Source organism: Erpetoichthys calabaricus, chromosome 3, assembly GCF_900747795.2.
Source record: "Erpetoichthys calabaricus chromosome 3, fErpCal1.3, whole genome shotgun sequence".
Classification (NCBI taxonomy): domain Eukaryota; kingdom Metazoa; phylum Chordata; class Cladistia; order Polypteriformes; family Polypteridae; genus Erpetoichthys; species Erpetoichthys calabaricus.
Genome location: NC_041396.2, coordinates 117552840 through 117574630, shown reverse-complemented (window position 1 = coordinate 117574630; position 21791 = coordinate 117552840). Strand labels below are relative to the sequence as shown.

The window sequence follows — 21791 nt, the reverse complement described above, 5'->3', positions numbered from 1 at the left end:
AGTAGTAGCATGCATAAAACTCAGGAACAGGAACTTTACCAGTTCAAAAAATGTAAACCACATTCTTTGGTAGTTTTAAAACAAAAACAAAGCTTAACTACATGAACAAAAACAAAAGCTAGAAAACCTAAAACAGTTTATATATTAAACTTGGAATACAGTTGTAGAGTAGAATAGCTGTTGAATGCAATCCAAAATGAACTCAATTCAGTGTTCTAAGAAACAGAATTGCTTCTGCCAGATCCTCTTTCATAGAAGCTTTTAAATCTGACTTGATTATTTTTAGAGCTGAAAATAGTCTTTCAACACTGACTTGGGTGGGTGGCATTGCTGTTAAAGTTCTAGCCACATCACTAATAATCTCTGGATCAACAAGGATGGATTCTTCTACAGTCAGTTTCGATGAGTGATCATACTTTTCAACTTCTTTCTCTCTATTATAAAAAAAAAAAAATCCTGGAAAGGAAAAGAAGGGTGACGAGACGTGATCTTCTCGGAAGTTCTCGGAAGACGTTTAAAAGACCCGCAAGACAAAAAGACTGGCCATGGAGCACCTCGCGGGGACCGTAAACATGAGACTTGGTGCCAAGAGATTGTCCCAGGGCCGTCTCGCGGGGTTGTGGAACATGAGATTCTTGCAAGACACGCCATTCTTATCAAATAAGAGCACAGCCAGCAAAACACTGTCATGTAAAGGCACGTAGCACACACAGATCCTGTGCTCTCAGCACATATAAAGCGTATAAGGATAATATGTTCTAGATGAAACGTCAACGACTAAGCAAAGAAGAAAGCTGTGCGGAGAAAAGAGACCCAAAAGCATTGGAGAGAAAAAAAGGCAGATAAGAGATTATGAAAGCAGTGGAATTCGAAAGGCTCAAACAAACAATGGCGTGATACACATGGTGAGAAAGGTACAGAATGTGAAAGCAGTAAAATTCGAAAGTATTTTAGCATCCCAGCCAAGTTGAAGCCTTTTTTGTTTTAAGTGACTGTTAGGTCTGATTGAGGGAGAGCGGAGTACAGCACGAAAGGCTGATAGCGAAGTATTGATTGATGCGGTAAGATGGGGGGGGGGCAAGACACGAGGGAGGAGGGGTTGGAGAGGGTGCTAGAAGGTTATGTTTGGGGTTACGAAGTCAGCGATTGTTCAAGTAGAACTTTTGTGACACTTTATTACGTCAGTCTCTACATTATCAAAAAAAGATAGTAAAGATCACATTAGCGCAAACAAAAGGTAATTAATCATCAGAACCAGGTGTAATTGAAAAAACAGCAGGACAAATAGAGGTCAGAAATAAAAGGCAAAGAGTGGAAAACAACGTGGATTTACACAATAATGGACCATACGCTATGAGAATCTGTGGTCCCGCACCAGTTAAAGCAACGACAAGCTTAATTTCAAAGAATACACAATTCGGTCAGGTGTATATTTTTGATCACGGAGAAGCGATGTAAATTTTAACAGGTGACCAGAAAGGTAGTGTATATATTCCGCAAATAACATTAGACACCAAAGAAGATTGATATGCCATTCGTATTAAAATGTTTACAGTTTACTGTGAGAATAGCTTTTGCTATGACAATTAACAAATCACAGGGACAAACATTAGAAAAAGTCGGATTATTAATTAGAGAAACAGAAACAATATTCACTCACGGGCAGTTATATGTTACGTTGTCACAATGTGTCTCCAAAGACAGAATCAAAATTCAATGCGATCTTGAAGAAAAGGTAATTCCAAATATTGTTTTTAATGAAGCTTTAAAGTAAAAGTGCAAATAATGAAACAGAAGCAATTCCAAAGAAAAAAAGTTTTTAAAATTATATATCCGATTAACCAAACACAGGGGTTTGCGAGCGAAGGAGCAGGGGGCGGAGCCCCCTAGTTAATTCTTAAAAAAAACTCCTGCTGGAATCTCTTTATTTGGATATTTATTAGTCATTTATCTTTCACACATAGGCAACGTCTCTTTGCTTTTGAAACTTCCATTTTGTCCAAGTAGGAATCAGTCTAATTCTTCATTTGAAGAGGATGATCCTGAGTTACCAGTGCTTATAGCTTTATCCAGTGGTGGTGGTTCAGGTAGTAGTAATCCCTTCATGTGAACTGCTACATCATAGAGTGTCTTTTTTCCATTAGCAATCTGGTCACTGCTCAACAAAATTCAGCTCATTGGATCAGCATAAATAGCAGCTAACAAGATTTGATTATCCAGTAAGAGACTTTCTCTTTTCTTCATTGAAGATACGATGCCATCAGCTATTAACCCTCCACTTTTGTTCAGGCAATATATCAAGCTCTTCCATTCCAAGAAAAATTTACCGGGTGTTAAATCTTCATATTGCATCCTCTTCGTGACAGTAAAGGGCTAAGAAAGTTGACTTTCTATTTCTTTTACTTGTGCCCACTGGCTTTCAGTTAATAAAACATTTTCATTGTCCAGTTCTTCAAAGTCTTTTAGTTCAAGCAAACGCTTTACCATCAAATAAGTGCTTCCCCAGTGTGTTGTTTGATCCAATATGGCTCCTTTTCCTGCACGTCTTTTCAAAATGGCATCTGTTTTAGGGGCCCTGGCTATAACAGTTACTTGCCTCAATTTGCCAATTAGAGTAACTGCATGATAATCTTTCAATCCATCTCTTATTGCAAGTTGCAGAGTATGAACAGCACAATGCATATGTTGAATAGTAGTAAGCTTAGATGCTTCTTCAGCAATGTTATCCAAAATTTCACTATTCTCTTCAGTTTCATTTTCTCCAATACTTTTGCAGAGCTGTCTTCCTCTAATATCTGTTTATCACTTTCTTCATCTACTTTGTTCATTTTCTCAATTGTGCTTAACCTATTAGAAGCATTATCTGTCATAGTACATATAATCTGTTCCTTTTTAATTTCAAAATCTTCTAGAACAGGTGGTGTGCAAAGTTATGCTAAAGTTCAGCCCTGGGTGGGAGCATATGTGGAGAGTGCAGACATAAGAACCCCCTGAACACACATCAGGCCATAGCACACACCTACACCTACATCATTACACTCAAATTAACTTGTTAAACACATTATATCTGAAATAAAATGAAAACACTTTTTGTAATGTACCATAATCCAGATTACAATATGTGAATGTCGGGTTGTATAATTGCTCAGCTGAACTTCACACTAGTAGTTACACAACTATGCACTGGGCTTTATTCTTACATCAGAGAAGTACTTAATTATGACTACTGTTTGTGAAATGGGACATTTGAACTTGCTGTATTTTTTTTTTCATTACAATTTAAATTTATTAGGAGTCAGTCTGTACATTTTTGCCGACTCCGAATCCAAGTACCCAAAATTTACTCCGACTCCTCAACTCCGACTCCACAGCCCTGCAGTCTACTCTTTGTTGTAACTTCTAACTTCTTAATGAATGGTGTAAGGTATTTTCTGATATACTTGGATATATTTAAAAGGACCAATGGTGTTTTCATTTCGTGGCTATTGCAGAATTAGTCTGAATTTAGAAACCTAGTCAAGCATGCATATTTAACAAAGCTGTTGTGTAAGAGTAGACACAGTTCAAGACTGTTAAAGCCTAGTTTAAATAAATGGTTTTCTATTGCCAGTTGCATAGTATGTAGAGAGTATATCTGAAGATGACTAGTGCTATATAAACAAATAACTGAAAGCAAATTACTGCAAATAAAGTGAATCAGTTTATGCATAATTGTGAAATATTGCTGTTGGGTGAGTGGTATTGCCATCAGAATGGGTGACACCTATCATGTATGTGTGTCACTCACATACCTTTCAAAAGTCTTATATTACTAGAGAAGCCTTAACAATGTTGAATGTGTTTCAGTGTAAAGGACTCCTCCTTAGTTTTCTTAAAGTACCTGATATTATAGGTTTGAGTGCATATGTTGTGTAGAGTAAGAAAAAAATATCACCATAAATTGTAATTGTAAAGATTGGAACATACAGTTCAGCCAAATGATTTGTGTGGAATTTTTTAAATGAAAAATAAATCAATTTAAATAAAAAAAAATATATTTTAAGGCCTGTAAACAGTTGTGTAGATGTACTGTTTATGGTATCATTCTGTTCTTTTCAAAGATAATAAAAGCAGCAGCAGATGGCAGCAGGGAAGATGTTCTAAAGAAATCAGTTGATATGAAGTTTCTCACTGGTTATGAATCAAAGGTAAGAGTAAAGCTACAATATTTGAAGTTTGGCCATTTACAAATTGTAAAAGGGGAAGCTTGTATCCTTTGCCCGGCCACAGACAGACACAACACCAGAATGTCCAAAACACACACACGTTTTATTTTCCCTATTTACAATTTTTACAGTGGTTGCTCAGTCCTTGCTCTTTTTGGCCACCTCCACTCCTCTCTCAAAAGCTCTGTCCTCTTCCACCCGACTCGCCGATTAGAGTGAGGCGACCCCTTTTATCTTGCCCCGGATGTGCTTCAAGTGCATGATGACAACCTTCCGGCAGCACTCCCCAGTGTGGTGGAAGTGCTGCCCTTGCACCCGGAAGCACTCCAGGCATACGCCATCCCTGGTCCATCAGTGCTGTCCTCCAGGGTTCAAGGACCGTCCAGGCACCCATTGAAGAATAGTGCCGCTGTCCCAGTCTGTCCTTCCTCCAGGCGTCCTGGCACGGTAGGGTTCCTGGCCGTCTATCACACCTTTTACAATAAACTTATAAATAGTTATAAACAACTTACTGTCACTAAAATATCCCCAACTCACATGGTTTTGATTTATAGAGGCTTGTTTAATTTTATGTTTCATATAGCCGAGTTCAGAAGTGGTAGTTCATATAAAACTCAGTGAACAAACTCAAGTCCTGCTACCTGGTAAGATGTCACAATTTAAAAAGGTATATTGGACTATTTAAATTTTACTTAATTTTATTTAAACTATTTGCAATATTGTATGAATATGCAAATGATACACTACAGAGTACATTATAGTGTACTGCTTTGTCTTTTAGTTACCTTGTAGCAGAATAGTACTATTTACTACTAAAACTGCAAGGAAGCTGGTAAAAAAAAAAAAAAAAAAAAAAAAAACTGAGAATAATATTGGGGCCCTTTAAAGGTTGAGACTGACGGTGTTGTGAGCAGATAAACTATTAGATTATGTTGTATTGTTTTTGTCATGTTACAGAAACAAAATTGCATCTGTACCTCTACAATGAGTCTGGATCCAGCAATATAATCAAACAATAGGGTCTTCTTGGAACAAATTGCAGTCATTAAAAAATGCAGTCATTTTTTTTAAGAAAAGTAAAAAAGTGAACTTTTCCTTCTTATTATGCAATCCATTGTCACTGGTCCTTGTATGCTCTTGTGAATAAGACAAGCTCATCTACATAAGATTTAGACCAGATTTAGTGACTTGAATCTTGATATGTGTTAGAGAAGCATAGTTTTAAGCCAGCGGCACATTACACACATTATTCTCCGACAGAATGTCAAACTTAATGCCTGCAGTTGCTGGATCTTGTTGACTTCAGGATGTCCAGATTACACCACTTAGAATCATAGAGGACTACAAGTTGCATGATGCCAAATAGATTTTTCCTAAATTTTTCACATTTCTGAAGTATTGGGACCTTGACACATTCTAACAGCCAATAACATACTGACTGGCAGTTCTGGTACCCGTATGAAGGCTTTCCAGGAGTGGTGAACTGAGACACATCTCGGATCTTTAATTGTCCTTTTTCAGTTATGCTGTGGTAGAACAAACTTGAGAAAAAAGACACATAAACCTCTCTTCTATTTCTGCATTCTATCTTTCCTTAGGACCATGTTGTATGCATTGTACTTCTGAGTGAGTGCTTATTGATTTCAGCTCATTCATGCACATAAGCCAAGCCACTATGACTTAAGGTAAAATAAATCCTGCACAATTTTGTTGGGATGAATGACAGACTGGTCTGAATCACCACAGATGACGTATTACATAGGTGGTGGTCAAGGGAGCGCACTGTGACTGCCCTTAACTCACCACGATTATGTAAATAGTCTGCAACTAAAAACTACACAGAAAAGGCATGTAGTGTGACAAGGACTTTAAAGGATATTGGGCTCTTTCAAAAAAGATGAAATATGTACTGCCTGGGAGGGTTGCATTTTGTCTGGAGAGACCATGTATTGAGAAAGCAAAGACTCAGAATAGTAGAGAACTGTTTAAACCAGATGGTATTAATGCCTGGGAACATGGGAAAGACCAGTTTAAAGTAATAATGTGTGTGTAAGTGTGTGTATGTTTGTATGTATATACAGTGGAACCTCGGTTCACGAACGTCTCGGTACACATACAAATCGGTTTACGACCAAAAAGTTTGCCAGACTTTTGCCTCAGTTCACGACCACACGCTCGGTATACAAACAAGCCAGTTTCCCTTTTGGTTTGTACATGTTCAGTCTCTCCCTGTGCATTTCCTGTGCAGCGAGCAAGAGAGAGAGCGCGACACACTCACACACACAAAGGCAGTGCGAGAGAGAGAGCCGCGCACACACACAGGCAGCACGAGAGAGAGCTGGACGCACACACGCAGGCAGCGCGAGTTAGAGAGCTGGATGCATAAGGTGGGAAGGCAGTTAAAGAATGCACTGGGCTTGATTTTGTTTTCACTTCTGTTTTCAGCGATCGGTTCGTAGCATGCATTGTTGCAATGTTACTTTTCTTGGTAGTTTATTAAATTGTGGATTTTTTCAAATGTTCATTTTTTTCCCTGTGCTTAAAACTCATTAAAAAAAAGTGTTTTTAGCCAGCGGCTGGTAGCGCTATAGTGCAAACTATTGCAGTGTTAGTTTTCTCTGTTATTCAAGGTTTTCTCAGTGTTATTCAATGTTTTTACATTTAGTTTACTATTACGCTGTGCATTCTATGGTTTAATTAACTATATTTGTGCTTAAAAATATATATATTTACATACAGTTTGTATGGTCTGGAACAGATTAATTGTATTTACATACAATCCTATGGGGGAAATTGCTTCGGTTCATGACCAAATCGGTTTACGACCAGAGTTTTGGAACAAATTATGGTCATGAACAGAGGTTCCACTGTACTATATATGTATAAGTATATACAAGAGAAAAGCAAAAACGGTCTTGAAATGCTTGTTTTAGAAGTAGCTGAACTGATACTGTATACAGTATGTAATAATGTTTCACTAGTAAAGAATTATATTTTTATTTAAGTATTCAATAATTTAGTTATTAAAGTAAACTGAAGTTCTAGAATGCAATTCAAATTAGGGCCATAGTGTAGCAAAAGATATGTAATGTAAATAAAAATAGATTTTTTTGTAATACGGTTGAAATGAAAATAAATATCATATGTACAATGGGAGATGAATTATATGTTATACCTTAAATATTTTTCCATAGACAGACAGAAGTTAGTTTACATAGCATGTTGTTTGTTTAAAAAAAAAAAAAGTGTTTACAGCGAGCGGTTCATAAGGCTATAGCGTCAATTCTTACAATGTTACTTTTCTCTGTTCAAGGTTTTCTTAGTGTTATTCAATGTTTTTACATTTAGTTTACTATTACGCTGTGCATTCTATGGTATCATTAACTATTTTTGTGCTTAAAAATCTTTAAAAAAAATATATATTTACATACAGTTTGTACGGTCTGGAATGGATTAATTGTATTTACATACAATCCTATGGGGGAAATTACTTCGGGTCACGATCAAATCGGGTTACGACCAGAGTTTTGGAACGAATTACGGTCGTGACCCGAGGTTCCACTGCATAGCAAAAGTTAGACCTCTTATAACTTTACAAAATGCAGAAAAATTAGTTCACACTTTTGTTTTCAGCTGACTAGATTACTGCAATGCACTCATAACAGGACTACCTAAGAAAGACATCAATCAGTTGCAACTGGTGCAGAACGTTGCATCCAGAATCTTAGCTAGGACAAGAAAATTTGAGCACATCTCACCAGTTTTACGATTGTTACATTGGTTACCTGTGTCATTTAGAATTGACTTTAAAATATTACGGTTTACAAAGCCTTAAATAATCTTGCTCCGTCCTGTATTTTGGAATGCATGTCCCCCTATACTCCAGGTTGTAACCTTAGATTTTCAAATGGAGGTCTGCTTATAATTCCAAGAGCCATGGTTAAAAAAGCAAAAAAAGTGTAGCAAAAGATATGTAATGTAAATAAAAATAGATTTTTTTGTAATACGGTTGAAAGGAAAATAAATATCATATGTACAATGGGAGATGAATTATATGTTATACCTTAAATATTTTTCCATAGACAGACAGAAGATAGTTTACATAGCATGCTGTGTGTTGTTGGTCAAAGCCAAATTATTCATAAATTGCATAGTGGACTTGTGAGGCCACATCTACAAAGCTATGTGAACTAGAGAAAGTCCAGGGGAAGACAGCACTTTTAAACTATAAAGGAGATGAGAATTAGCTGCTAGCAACTCTTTCAAGGCAGATATCAACATGAAGTTGTATGAGGCTTAAAATGTTCATGAACATTGACAAAAGTCATCTGCATTGGATTGTTTGGTTTTATCTGCTAAATGCCAGAAAAGACCACAAAAAAGAAAAAGAGAAAACAAGGCTTGTGTATTTTAGTCATTCATTCTTCCTTCACCATTCCAACTGGATGTCATTTTCCAAAAACCTAAGAAAATACTGTAAATACAAATCAGACTATGTACGAGTTTCTATCACAAGGAAGTAATAACAGTTATTGTAAACAGTGCAACTCACCAATGGATGAAGTTGGTTGCCTTGAATATACTTGAAGGAGCCTGATTTGCCTCGAAAGCTTGCATATTGTAATTTTTTTAGTTAGGCAATAAATGGTGTCATTTTTCTTGACTTCTCACTATATCCATAATGGGTAACACGATACAACACCCTTGTTTCCTTGAATAGAATTACACTGTTCAGAATTATTATGTATAGAGTGTTGACATTTTCTCAGATATTTACTTAGTTGTATGTTTTGCACAAATTGAATAGTAATAAACAGTTTTTCCTGAAAAAGTTTTCCTTCAAAGAGTTAGTTATTTGAAAAGGAAAAATGAGTAAGTTGAGTTATGCATAAAAGTATTTAGTACAAATGTTACAAAAAAGTTTTCTCAAATAATTTTTTTGTTCTTACTGATGTTTGTCACCTGAGTTTTTGACAACATCTGCGTCTTGCCTGATTGGCTGAGAGATGTTGAGATTCCTATTTAAGTCTTTACTATGCAGTATTTTTTACTTTTATGTAACATTACGTTTAATAAAACCTAAGGCTGAACTCCTTTAACTAAGCCAATCATATGTCAGCCGTGACTGAGCATAATTCTTTTTTTCTTTTTTTTCCTCTTTTCTCGAACAGGCTATGGTGAATGCCCATGTAGATGCTATCATGATCCTTGGAGAAGCTTTTACTTCCGAAGAACCATTTAACTTTGCCTCTCAGACCACCACTCAGCGTATTCATAGTCTTATTCCAGTAATGTTAAAGGAAAGGTTGTTGCCTCCCCCAGAAGAGACCTACTCACTGCACCGTAAAATGGGCGGCTCTTTTCTTATTTGCTCACGGCTCAAAGCCAAAATCAAGTGCAAGTATATGTTTGAGGAGGCTTATGAAAAGTACTGGTGTGGAAGAAAAGCGTGACCAAGCAAATGACTAAAACAAAAGAGAAGCTGTTGGCATGGTGTTGTTGTTGCTTTGCCTTTATGTGTTTCTTTTTTTTTTAATAATTTGAATGTGCACAGAGAATATTTGATGAATTTGTTGTATTTTTCTAACTCTTCTGTAGCCATTATCCCACAAAAATCAATGCATAGTAACCAATGTGTTTTAAATATTAATCAGATTTTGTCTGTCACGTATCCTGGCAGGTAATTGTGCAAAAATCAGAAGAAAAAAGAGTTTTGTTAATGGAATTCATAAAATATAAGTAATTTAAAAAAAGTTATAGATTAACCTTTTTGTTAAAGTTGAATGTATAATGTTTTAAATCATTATAGATCTGTATGTTTAAAGTAAAATTTTCAAGTGTCCATTTACCAGATTCTGCATATGATTTTAGAATAAAAGACTCGACATTAAAAAGAAGGCTGTGGCTAATGGTTAGTAAACCAAACAGTTTATCTGAAAAGAAACATTGCAAGTTTTACTTGCTGTTTTCTGTTTCGTTATGATAATTACTTTATAGCCATCAGGTAATGGGTCTGTTTTACATTCCTCCTGCAAGGCGACTTTTTTTGTTAAGGTTTTTCTCTAGATATTGTATTAGATGTCACAGTTTTTAATCTAAGAATGGAATGTTTGTCAACAATAGTTTCAAATATCTGACACATGCCTTTTAAATAACATATAATAATGGAAAATGCAAGAAAGAAAGATGTTCTTCAGCTTTCATCACCTGCCATAATGTTTTTTGTTTTCTATTTGGCAATTAGTTTTATTGATAATTTAAAAAAAAAAAACATTCACTATCACAAACTATTTAAAAAAAATAAACATCTTTTCATAAGTCATTTGACTAAGAAAACGAGTTAGCTTTATTTTGAGTGTTTGTGTTAATATAATATGGATCCCATAAAGACATTGCCTGTTTATTTAAAATGTATACCTTTTATCAGTTTCTTTGAAATTTTAAGAAGTTTATAGTTGTGTTTTGTAATAAATTCACACTAGTTCTTTGCAAAGCAGCATCTAAAAACGAATGGTGATAATATTGGGGGAACGTTCTACTGTATGTCTTCTTTTAAAAAAGAAGCCTAGAATATCTGAGTTTATAATTTTTAATGCCTCCTATACAAAAGTCAACATAGGCGGCTGAATCAGTATTTTTGAGAAATTTAAAGTTTTATATTTCTTCACCAATGTCAGACTCCTTTGGGGAAGAAATGGCTTGCTCAATTGCATTAGACCCCACATTAGAATCTGCATCCGTTCTTTCCCCAGTCATTAATAAGGCATTGCAACGCCTTACACCAGTACTGTATATTTTGGCCAAGCACACCCTTTAGGAGCGTACCAGGCTACTTGTTGTGTGCATGTGTCACACCAAAGAATTTAATCGGAGTATTGTCTTTTTATTACTTTTTGTTTTAATACATGAGCTTAGTTACAATGAATGTTATCATTTGTAACTGTTGCTTCTCTGCTCTGAATAGGAATTTATTCTGAGTCTTTTGTGTTATCAGCACTAAAGTGATTATAATCATCCACTAGTAATTTTACTGAACAGTTTTTTCAATAGTAGAGTCACAGGAAGTTAGACCTGTCCCATCAGCATTAGACCCAAGGCAGTAACCAACTCTGATTCCTGCTGCCAGCCCATCACAGGATACAAATACTCGCACATGGGCAATTTGTATTCATCGGCTGACCTAATCTGCATATTGCAATCTGAAAGTGAACCAGACTAAGACACAGCAAGCATGTGAGCTCAGTGAAATCATGGAAACATTCAGCAACTTTGCGAAACTTGGGGGGTGAGGGGAGGGTGGATATGCATTGAAATCAGTGGGGAAGGGGGAAATGAACTAGTTTTGAGTGGATTATAGTGCTGCAGTTGTATTTTAAGTTTCCTTGAGGGCTAAGAAAGCATCTGCCAAACTGTGCTGGATTGATTATTGTGGCTAGCAATGTGAACTGAGCTATTAGGTAGCAGTGTTAACTACTGTGCCTCAAGCAACAAAACACACCGGAGGAATGATACTCGCAAACAAAATACAGTAAGTTTAAAAAAAAAAAAAAAAAAGACACAATTTTGTTTAGAGTTTCATTCTTCGGTACACTGATTAGCCATGCCTCTCTGGGTTTTTGAAGGTGCACCCCACTGCTTTCATATCTCTTTTGCTTACAATCTATCTGTGCAGATGCTTTACACTTTTTTCTTCCATCAAAAAGACAGTAAATATTAATGTATCATTATTATTACTTCACTGTTTTCCATGTCAGGAAGGGAGAGGGCACCTTTAAGATTTGTTTTGACTCGACACTGTGCTGCATGTCTAATTGTGCATGCATTTGGTTTAGCGTGTACAATTTGCCATGTGGTGTGATAGCGAGTGCATGAGTGCACAGAAATTGGAGCTACATAGTTGGTGGTAATGGTTGATTTGAGCTAGTACTCTGTACCGATACTTGAGCAAGAAGGATAACTTCTTTAAATCCAGCAGTGAAGACACAACGTATAATGAATCTATGCAGAACAAGGATGTATTTTCATAATTTTTTCATTATGCTCAGCTAAAATACCCCTCAAATGAAAATACTGGAAGTTGTTTTTTTTTTTTTTTAAAACGCAAGTGGGGTATAAATCCATCTGGAGAACTGATCATGTAATGACATCATGAATGCGTGTATACACCATATATTTATTCATGCACAAAGCAGATCAGGCAGTGCCATAAAGTACTTGTGTGAAAGTTCTGCACATATGTGATCAGGTAGTGACATCCTCATCCAGCATGGCTGCTATAAAGCCTTTATGATGTCAAAAGCACCATAGTCTGTTTTTCTAGTTTTAAGGTCCGCATAGGAATGCAAGGCAGAAACAAAGCTAAATGAGATAAATCCCCATAGAAGACTCATTCTCACTTTGACAGAATAAGTCAGTTTAATACTACTTGTTAACCTACCATGCATATCTATAAACGTAGTAACTACAGACACATCTTCATATTGCACAAAGCATTGCAGTAGACCTCTTTATGAAGCATATAAAATAAAAATGTATTTAGTGATCCACCCAGTTTCTGAGCATGCTAATTCATGGTTGATGTGATGAAGTTATGGAAATTAATAAAAGGAATTAACATTTGTCTATAAAATAATAATGAGCAGCAAGGGTCTTTAACTCTTATCAGTGTGCCTGAACAATAACTATATGCATAACTACAGTATACGGTACATAAAGCACATTATCTGAGATTGACTCTGCCCGTTTCAGTATCAGGCCATCCTTTGCATGAATTGTGGGAAACTAACCCAGAACGATCAAAGAAGGCCAGCTTCAGAATGGCTAACTAAAAGACTTTCACAGATTTAAGTGCTTATAGGCTTTAGGATAGGTTGGGATACTGGGCTTGTTTACCTGCAGATGTTATATTTTAGAATAATTTGCACATGTGCCTTGATTCAAACAGAGACCTAGAGGATATAACATGATTTTGTGTTTTATTTTTAGTCATTTTTTATTATTGTAAAAAAGAAAAAAATTTAAGTCAGTAGTTCACAATCAATTGCAGAATTTGGTTTAAAATAGTTCCTACAGCAAATTCTTGATAAAAATTATTTCACAGTATGTTTATGGCTTTTTCTTCCTTTATGAATAAATCTGTCGTAAATAATATGAGGCAATTAAATCTCCAGTGAAGGTTGTTTTCATGTTTCACTGAATTATATGCATAAAAAAACAAATTTCTATAAAATTATTTCATTTGAGTTTCTTTTGTACAATACGATGAGAATGTTACACACAATAACAATTATTTAGATACAGTGAAGCACAACAGTATGTAATTTATAATGTACTCTGCACTAAGCATGTGTAAGTTAGTTACTTTTAGCGTTTTTTTTAATAATCCTAGTGGTGCTGCCGCAGTATAATCTGAAAACAAAAAGTGTGTAATTTAATTTCTAAAATGTTACATTTTTTCCAAAAATGAATTTTATTTGTTGTTAAATCCATCAAACTGCATACATAAAAATACTCTTGATACAGACACTGTTTTAATAAATTTATTGACTTCACATTCATTTGAGGTCCCCTTTGCACTCCTGAAATGAGCTCTTTCTCTTTGTAACCTACTATCGGAATAAGTAGGGTTAGGAGATTAATCAAGTCTTCAAATATTTAGTAGAGATAAATGTGAAATTAATTTTTATATTAATGTTGCTTTTATTTCCATGTGCTATTTTTATTTTAATTTGTTTGTTACTTTTGTCATTTTCTTGATTCCTTTTGTCATTTTCATGACATCATTGTATCACACTTCATGCATTTGTTTTTCAGAAGGGTATCACCTTTTTGAGCTTCTATATTTCATGAACTCTGTTGTTTCCAGGGTCTGGTTGCTATGATGACCCAAGTCTGCTAGGAATGTGACATGACCACTTATAAATTAGAATAGTGCTTGAGCAACCAAAAATAATGATTTTGGAACAAATTCTGTTTTTTACTTTCTTTTGGATTCTTCTTTTGACCTTCAGTGTAAGAGACCTAAGCAATGACTCTGAATACCTTATGGCCTAATTCCTCAATGAAACCGTGGCATACAGCTTCTGCTACTACTGTGAAAATTTTCCGGTAGTATACACCTCTCTTTCCTATTCAAAGAATATATTTGTTACATAAGGCATTTAAAAAATCTGCTCAAAATCTGTGCCAGACGGTGTTGGAAATGGAACTATTCCAAGAGAAAACATAAGATTACAGGAAAAATTAATTGACTCGCTGACATAAGGCGTTTTTTACACAGAACTACAAGTTCTGATGTAGCCCAAGTTCCCATATAACACTGCATGTGGCATAAAGTTCTACAACATGATGTAATCTCTGCATAATGTGACTAAAAAAGATAATCATAACATACATTTTTATCTGCAGTTTTTAATAAAAAGAAGGTGCACGTCTAAGTAATTTCAGTGATAAGTGACAAAATCACGAGGAGTGATAAAGGACTTTATTAATTTCTTGGAGCTACACATAAGAATTGTTTTTATCTGCTCCAGTAAACAATGTATTCTTGTTTATGTTCCTAACATTTTGCGTTTTATTAGAATTAGGTTTACAAGTGTTTTGAGAGACAGGCAAACTACCCTAGGAAGAAATCAGGTTTTTTTTTTTTTAATTATAATTTTCTAGAGTTTTTAAAGCTTTGTGTTCTTTCTGTAATGTACTTTTGCATGTGTGCGTTTCATTGTTTTTGAAATCACCAGGAAGGTTCTTGCTATACTAAATTGCAGAAGCACATGACTTTGATAGTCGCCTTGTCTCATTTTAATCCAACCTTGTTCTGTGATATGAATATAAATGGTGGTGCCACATTACAGTTAAAGCTAAGTTAAAGATCTGTCTTTTTAAATTTGATAGCATCACCGATTTCAATAAAGCAGTGATTTTCCAGAACTTTAATCACATTTGGAAAATACAGGGTATCTACAGAAAGCAGATAATTGTCATATATATATATATATATAATGTATGTGTGTGTGTGTGTGTGTGTATATAATATTTGAGTGTACTGTCACTGCAAAATCCTTAAATCATGTTAAACACTATTTCTATTAGCAATGAAAGTGAATCAAAGAAAATTATTTGTTTATGTCTGACATGTTCACTTAACATTCTTAAATCTTTGTGATCCAATAGGGCATTGCATTGGTCCAGAACTTGTCCCTGCAGTATCCGGTGAAAGGCATTGTGTAATCACTTAGATGTCATCTATTTATTATCTTGTAAGCTTTAATTATAAGGCATAACATTATAATGACAATCTCAAACCTTGAAACATAATTTTTATGTTTGTTGGGTTGGCCTGTGGGTGTTCTAAAGGTCCTTTAAATTCATAACCCTGATTTTCTATGACTAAAATGAGTTCTGATAAAGTCATAATAACAATGTAATTATACAAATTGTAAAATATGCTGTTCATGTAATATTCAGTCTTGTGTGATGTGTGGTGTTTATACGAGGCCAGTGCTTCTCAGGTTCCATCCTGAGGCCCTTCCATTGTAGCTGCAATGTTTCCCTCCAACTGGTTTCACAATCACTGGGTCACTTTATCTCTAATTGAACGCTTTGTTTACCTGCCATTTTCTTCTTCTCATATTTTGTCATCAAACATAGCACAGTAGCGCAAACGTTTATAAAAAATTTAGAGATGTTTGTGTTTTTTCTCTTACTTGAAGTGTTTAACTCTCTTGACTTTTTCTTATTAATTAATCTTGGAGTTTGCTCTTTAAATCGTATCCTAATAATGATGATTAACAACAAGCAGAGCAAACACAGGGTAAATGACACTGAATACTAATAGGTAGCAGTTACTTCAGTGTCAGATCCATTAGTGAGCGCATTAGTAAATATGTTGTTAAATAGGCAGGACATTACAGATACAGCTAAGATTCTTTAATGATCTTTTGTGTGTGTGCAAAAGTGGAATGAAAGCAATGATTATGAGTGGAAAAATCTTCAAAACCAATTTTAAAAGGTTAAATTAAAGTAATGCAAAATACATTAATTCTTCTTAAATTCCAATATAAACTTTTGCAAATCTGGTGGTGTAATTTTTCCAGTTGTCAACAAAACATAGAAGCTAGTAAATAACTGCTCTCTTTGATAAAGATAAAAGTGTACTAAAAAAAGCAGAGAATCTGTTTGGGATGATAACCTGCAGCCACAGTGGGCTTTCAGAGTTCAACTTGAGATTCACTGCACCAAGAGGCAGACGTATGTGTAAAATTAACTTTACACCATGACAGTAGGGCTGTTGTAGCTGACAGCCATCACTGGAGACAAAAGTTTAAATAGCATGTTTAGAATTGGCAGGCCATCTGTGTGTGCATTACGTGTGGTGTGCTTTCACTTTGAATTTGTCATGCCGCAAGTTATTCCATCTAATCTCAACTCAGCTACTAGCAGGAGGTCCTGTATATTTCTTCTAGATGAGTTATTCTAACATGCACAGTACACAGTAGGATTTGTGAAAATGACAGTATTCAAACAGAACTTGATATGTTCTGATTTTTTTCCCCATAGCTTTCTCAATTTTTACCATGGAAAAACAACTGCAATGCCTCTGGTTTTTATTTTTTTAAATAAGGAATGTTTGACAGCCTTGTGGCGAAAAAATAGAGAATTTTCTATAGGGATCAACTATAAACGATGACATGCTTAAGATACACCCACACTGCACTCTAATCCACTACTTATGCTTCATTTTATGTTACCACTTGTCACATTTCTTAGCTATGTAGTCTTGTTTCTTTATATCCTCTTTAAAGGGAACATTTTAAAAGTATTCTTGAAACCTTACCTAAGGATGTGCACATTCTGTTGGTTAATTTGATGGGTTTTTTTTGAGCTTATTGAATTTGAGTAATAAACAGAGAAAAAAAATTAAGATTTATTTTTTTAATTGCATTACGTCTGTGGTGGCATTTATGAAGTTTTGTAAAATTAATATAAAATAAAGTCAGTGCCTTTGACTCTGATTGCTTTTTATTCTGTGTTTCTACTTTTAATTGTAATTATATAGTGTACAGTGTGCTAAAATGTTTACATTTGAATTTCTTTGTAAGTGCTTTACTCTTAATGCATACAGTGTCCACCATAATGTTTAGGACAAAGATTTGTTTTTCCTGGATTTACCCCTCTGCTCCACAATTTAAAATTGTAAATCAAACAATTCAGACATGATTAAATTGCACATTGGCAGACTTTCATTTAAGGGTATTTGCATACATTTCAGTCACACCATGTAGAAATGACAACACTTTTTCCACATGGTCCTCCATTTCTTGGCACCATAACATTTGGGACATCTCCAATATAGGTTCATTTTTGTCTCCTCCATCCACAAGAAATTTTTCCAGAATTCTGCAGGTTCTTTTGAAATACTTTTTCACAAACTATAATCTGGCCTTCCTATTTTTCTGACTGACTAGTGGTTTGCATCGTGAAGTGTGGCCTTTTTCTGTTCATGTAGTGTTCTGTGGATATTAGTCCCTAACACATACACCTCTGCCTTCTGATGACTATTTCTAATCTATTGGACATTTGGGGCTTTTTCTTTATCATATTGAGGCTTATTCTGTCATCAGCAGTGGAGGTCTTCATTGGCCTATCAGTCCCTTTGCGATTACTGAGCTCACCAGTACGTTCTCTTTTTAAGGTTATTCCAGACAGTTGATTTAGGTAATCCTAAATTTTTACTGATATCTCAGATGATTTTATTCTTGTTTTTCAGTCTCATAATGGCTTCTTTGACTTTCATTGGCACATCTTTTTCCATCATGTTGAACAATCGCCACTACAGACTCCAAATCGTAAAAGCAAACCCAGGTCTCTTATGCCTGCACTAATGAAGCAATGAAACGCACCTGAGTAATCACAAACTCCTGTGACGCCAATTTTCCCCAAATATTATGGTGTCCTGAAATGTAGAAAAAGTGTTGTCATTTCTACATGGTGTGACTGAAATATATGCAAATACCCATAAATGAAAGTCTGTTCAATGTGCACTTTAATCATGTCTGAATTGTTTGATCTTTAGTAGTTAAACTGTGGAGCAGAGGGGTAAATCAACACAAAATGAATCTTTGTCACAAACATTAAGGAGGGCTCTTTGTGTGTGTGTGTGTGTGTATATATATATGTATTTTTATATAATATATATATATATATATATATATGCATATATACATTTGTCTGTACATATGTGTATGTATATGTATGTATACATATGTCTGTATTATACATTATATATATATATATATATATATATATATATATATATATATATAGGTATATAGGTATATATATCTATATACACTAGCAAAATACCCGCGCTTCGCAGCGGAGAAGTAGTGTGTTAAAGAGGTTATGTAAACATATATATACATATACATACAGTGGTGTGAAAAACTATTTGCCCCCTTCCTGATTTCTTATTCTTTTGCATGTTTGTCACACAAAATGTTTCTGATCATCAAACACATTTAACCATTAGTCAAATATAACACAAGTAAACACAAAATGCAGTTTTTAAATGATGGTGTTTATTATTTAGGGAGAAAAAAAATCCAAACCTACATGGCCCTGTGTGAAAAAGTAATTGCCCCCTTGTTAAAAAATAACCTAACTGTGGTGTATCACACCTGAGTTCAATTTCCGTAGCCACCCCCAGGCCTGATTACTGCCACACCTGTTTCAATGAAGAAATCACTTAAATAGGAGCTGCCTGACACAGAGAAGTAGACCAAAAGCACCTCAAAAGCTAGACATCATGCCAAGATCCAAAGAAATTCAGGAACAAATGAGAACAGAAGTAATTGAGATCGATCAGTCTGGTAAAGGTTATAAAGCCATTTCTAAAGCTTTGGGACTCCAGCGAACCACAGTGAGAGCCATTATCCACAAATGGCAAAAACATGGAACAGTGGTGAACCTTCCCAGGAGTGGCCGGCCGACCAAAATTACCCCAAGAGCGCAGAGACGACTCATCCAAGAGGTCACAAAAGACCCCAGGACAACGTCTAAAGAACTGCAGGCCTCACTTGCCTCAATTAAGGTCAGTGTTCACGACTCCACCATAAGAAAGAGACTAGGCAAAAACGGCCTGCATGGCAGATTTCCAAGACGCAAACCACTGTTAAGCAAAAAGAACATTAGGGCTCGTCTCAATTTTGCTAAGAAACATCTCAATAATTGCCAAGACTTTTGGGAAAATACCTTGTGGACTGATGAGTCAAAAGTTGAACTTTTTGGCAGGCAAATGTCCCGTTACATCTGGCGTAAAAGGAACACAGCATTTCAGAAAAAGAACATCATACCAACAGTAAAATATGGTGGTGGTAGTGTGATGGTCTGGGGTTGTTTTGCTGCTTCAGGACCTGGAAGGCTTGCTGTGATAGATGGAACCATGAATTCTACTGTCTACCAAAAAATCCTGAAGGAGAATGTCCGGCCATCTGTTTGTCAACTCAAGCTGAAGCGATCTTGGGTGCTGCAACAGGACAATGACCCAAAACACACCAGCAAATCCACCTCTGAATGGCTGAAGAAAAACAAAATGAAGACTTTGGAGTGGCCTAGTCAAAGTCCTGACCTGAATCCAATTGAGATGCTATGGCATGACCTTAAAAAGGCGGTTCATGCTAGAAAACCCTCAAATAAAGCTGAATTACAACAATTTTGCAAAGATGAGTGGGCCAAAATTCCTCCAGAGTGCTGTAATAGACTCATTGCAAGTTATCGCAAACGCTTGATTGCAGTTATTGCTGCTAAGGGTGGCCCAACAAGTTATTAGGTTCAGGGGGCAATTACTTTTTCACACAGGGCCATGTAGGTTTGGATTTTTTTTTCTCCCTAAATAATAAACACCACCATTTACAAACTGCATTTTGTGTTTACTTGTGTTATATTTGACTAATGGTTAAATGTGTTTGATGATCAGAAACATTTTGTGTGACAAACATGCAAAAGAATAAGAAATCAGGAAGGGGGCAAATAGTTTTTCACACCACTGTATATACACACATATCTACATATACAGTAATCCCTCCTCCATCGCGGGGGTTGCGTTCCAGAGCCACCCGCGAAATAAGAAAATCCGCGAAGTAGAAACCATATGTTTATATGGTTATTTTTATATTGTCATGCTTGGGTCACAGATTTGCGCAGAAACACAGGAGGTTGTAGAGAGACAGGAACGTTATTCAAACACTGCAAACAAACATTTGTCTCTTTTTCAACAGTTTAAACTGTGCTCCATGACAAGACAGAGATGACAGTTCCATCTCACAATTAAAAGAATGCAAACATATCTTCCTCTTCAAAGGAGTGCTTGTCAGGAGCACAGAATGTCACATAAACAAATCAATAGGGCTGTTTGGCTTTTAAGTATGCGAAGCACCGCGGCACAAAGCTGTTGAAGGCGTAAGCTCACACCCCCTCTGTCAGGAGCAGGGAGAGAGAGAGAGAGTTTGTTTTTCAGTCAAAAATCAATACGTGCCCTTCGAGCTTTTAAGTATGCGAAGCACTGTGCAGCATGTCATTTCAAGAAGCAGCTGCACAAAAGATAGCAACGTAAAGATAATCTTTCAGCATTTTTAGACGAGCGTCCGTATAGTCTAGGTGTGCGAACAGCCCCCCTGCTCAATCCCCATACATCAGGATCACAGATAGCGCAAGAGAGAGAGAAAAGTAAGCAATCTAGCTTCTCAGCCATCTGCCAATAGCGTCCCTTGTATGAAATCAACTGGGCAAACCAACTGAGGAAGCATGTACCAGAAATTAAAAGACCCATTGTCCGCAGAAATCCGCGAACCAGCAAAAAATCCGCGATATATATTTAAATATGCTTACATATAAAATCCGCGATGGAGTGAAGCCGTGAAAGGCGAAGCGCGATATAGCGAGGGATCACTGTACACATATCTACATATACATATATATACACATATAGATATACACATCCACATATATATACATATACACATATCAACATATATATACACATACATATATCAACATATATATACACATACATATACACACATACATAAACACACACATATACATATATACATACATACATAGTGCGTTGTAACACGGTCTGTGATTGTTACATGGGAGGGAGACGACAAATCACAGCTTCCCGCTTTCTAATCAGGCCTGTGATTGGTGCTTTGACTGATGCCTAGATCCCACAGTATCTCCCCTGAGGAAGTCACTTCACCTGCCTGTGCTGCAAAAAACAAAAGTAATGTAACAAATTGTACCTCAGATGTTGCAAGTTGCTGGAATAAAGGCATAAGTCAAATAGATAAATATGTATTATACACATAGGAACTATTCATTTATTTTCAGTTAAGTCATCTGCAGCAAATCTTTATAAATGAGGGTTTCTCCTTTTTAGATAGTGCAAACTGTTTCTTCTTCATTGAGGTTTTCTCTTGGAGAGCTTTTTTCATTTCATTGAAAATTAAAGCAGCAGCTGCCAACATATGTAGCTTTCTTACTAATTTTTCAACATTGTGTAAAATAACTTTATAAAGTAGCATA

At 35.7% G+C, this 21791-nt stretch overlaps 1 protein-coding gene across 1 annotated transcript in view; it reads left to right on the top strand.

Annotated features, from left to right (window-relative positions):
• LOC114644763 (atypical kinase COQ8A, mitochondrial-like) overlaps window positions 1-17218 on the top strand; it is a 257203-nt gene extending 239985 nt beyond the window's left edge. Inside the window, exons 14-15 of the mRNA XM_051924269.1 lie at window positions 4101-4187; window positions 9377-17218. Of these exons, the coding sequence (XP_051780229.1) occupies window positions 4101-4187; window positions 9377-9658 (369 nt within the window). The 3' untranslated portion in view covers window positions 9659-17218. The remainder of the gene's footprint in view (window positions 1-4100; window positions 4188-9376) is intronic.
• Window positions 17219-21791: the final 4573 nt, after the last annotated feature.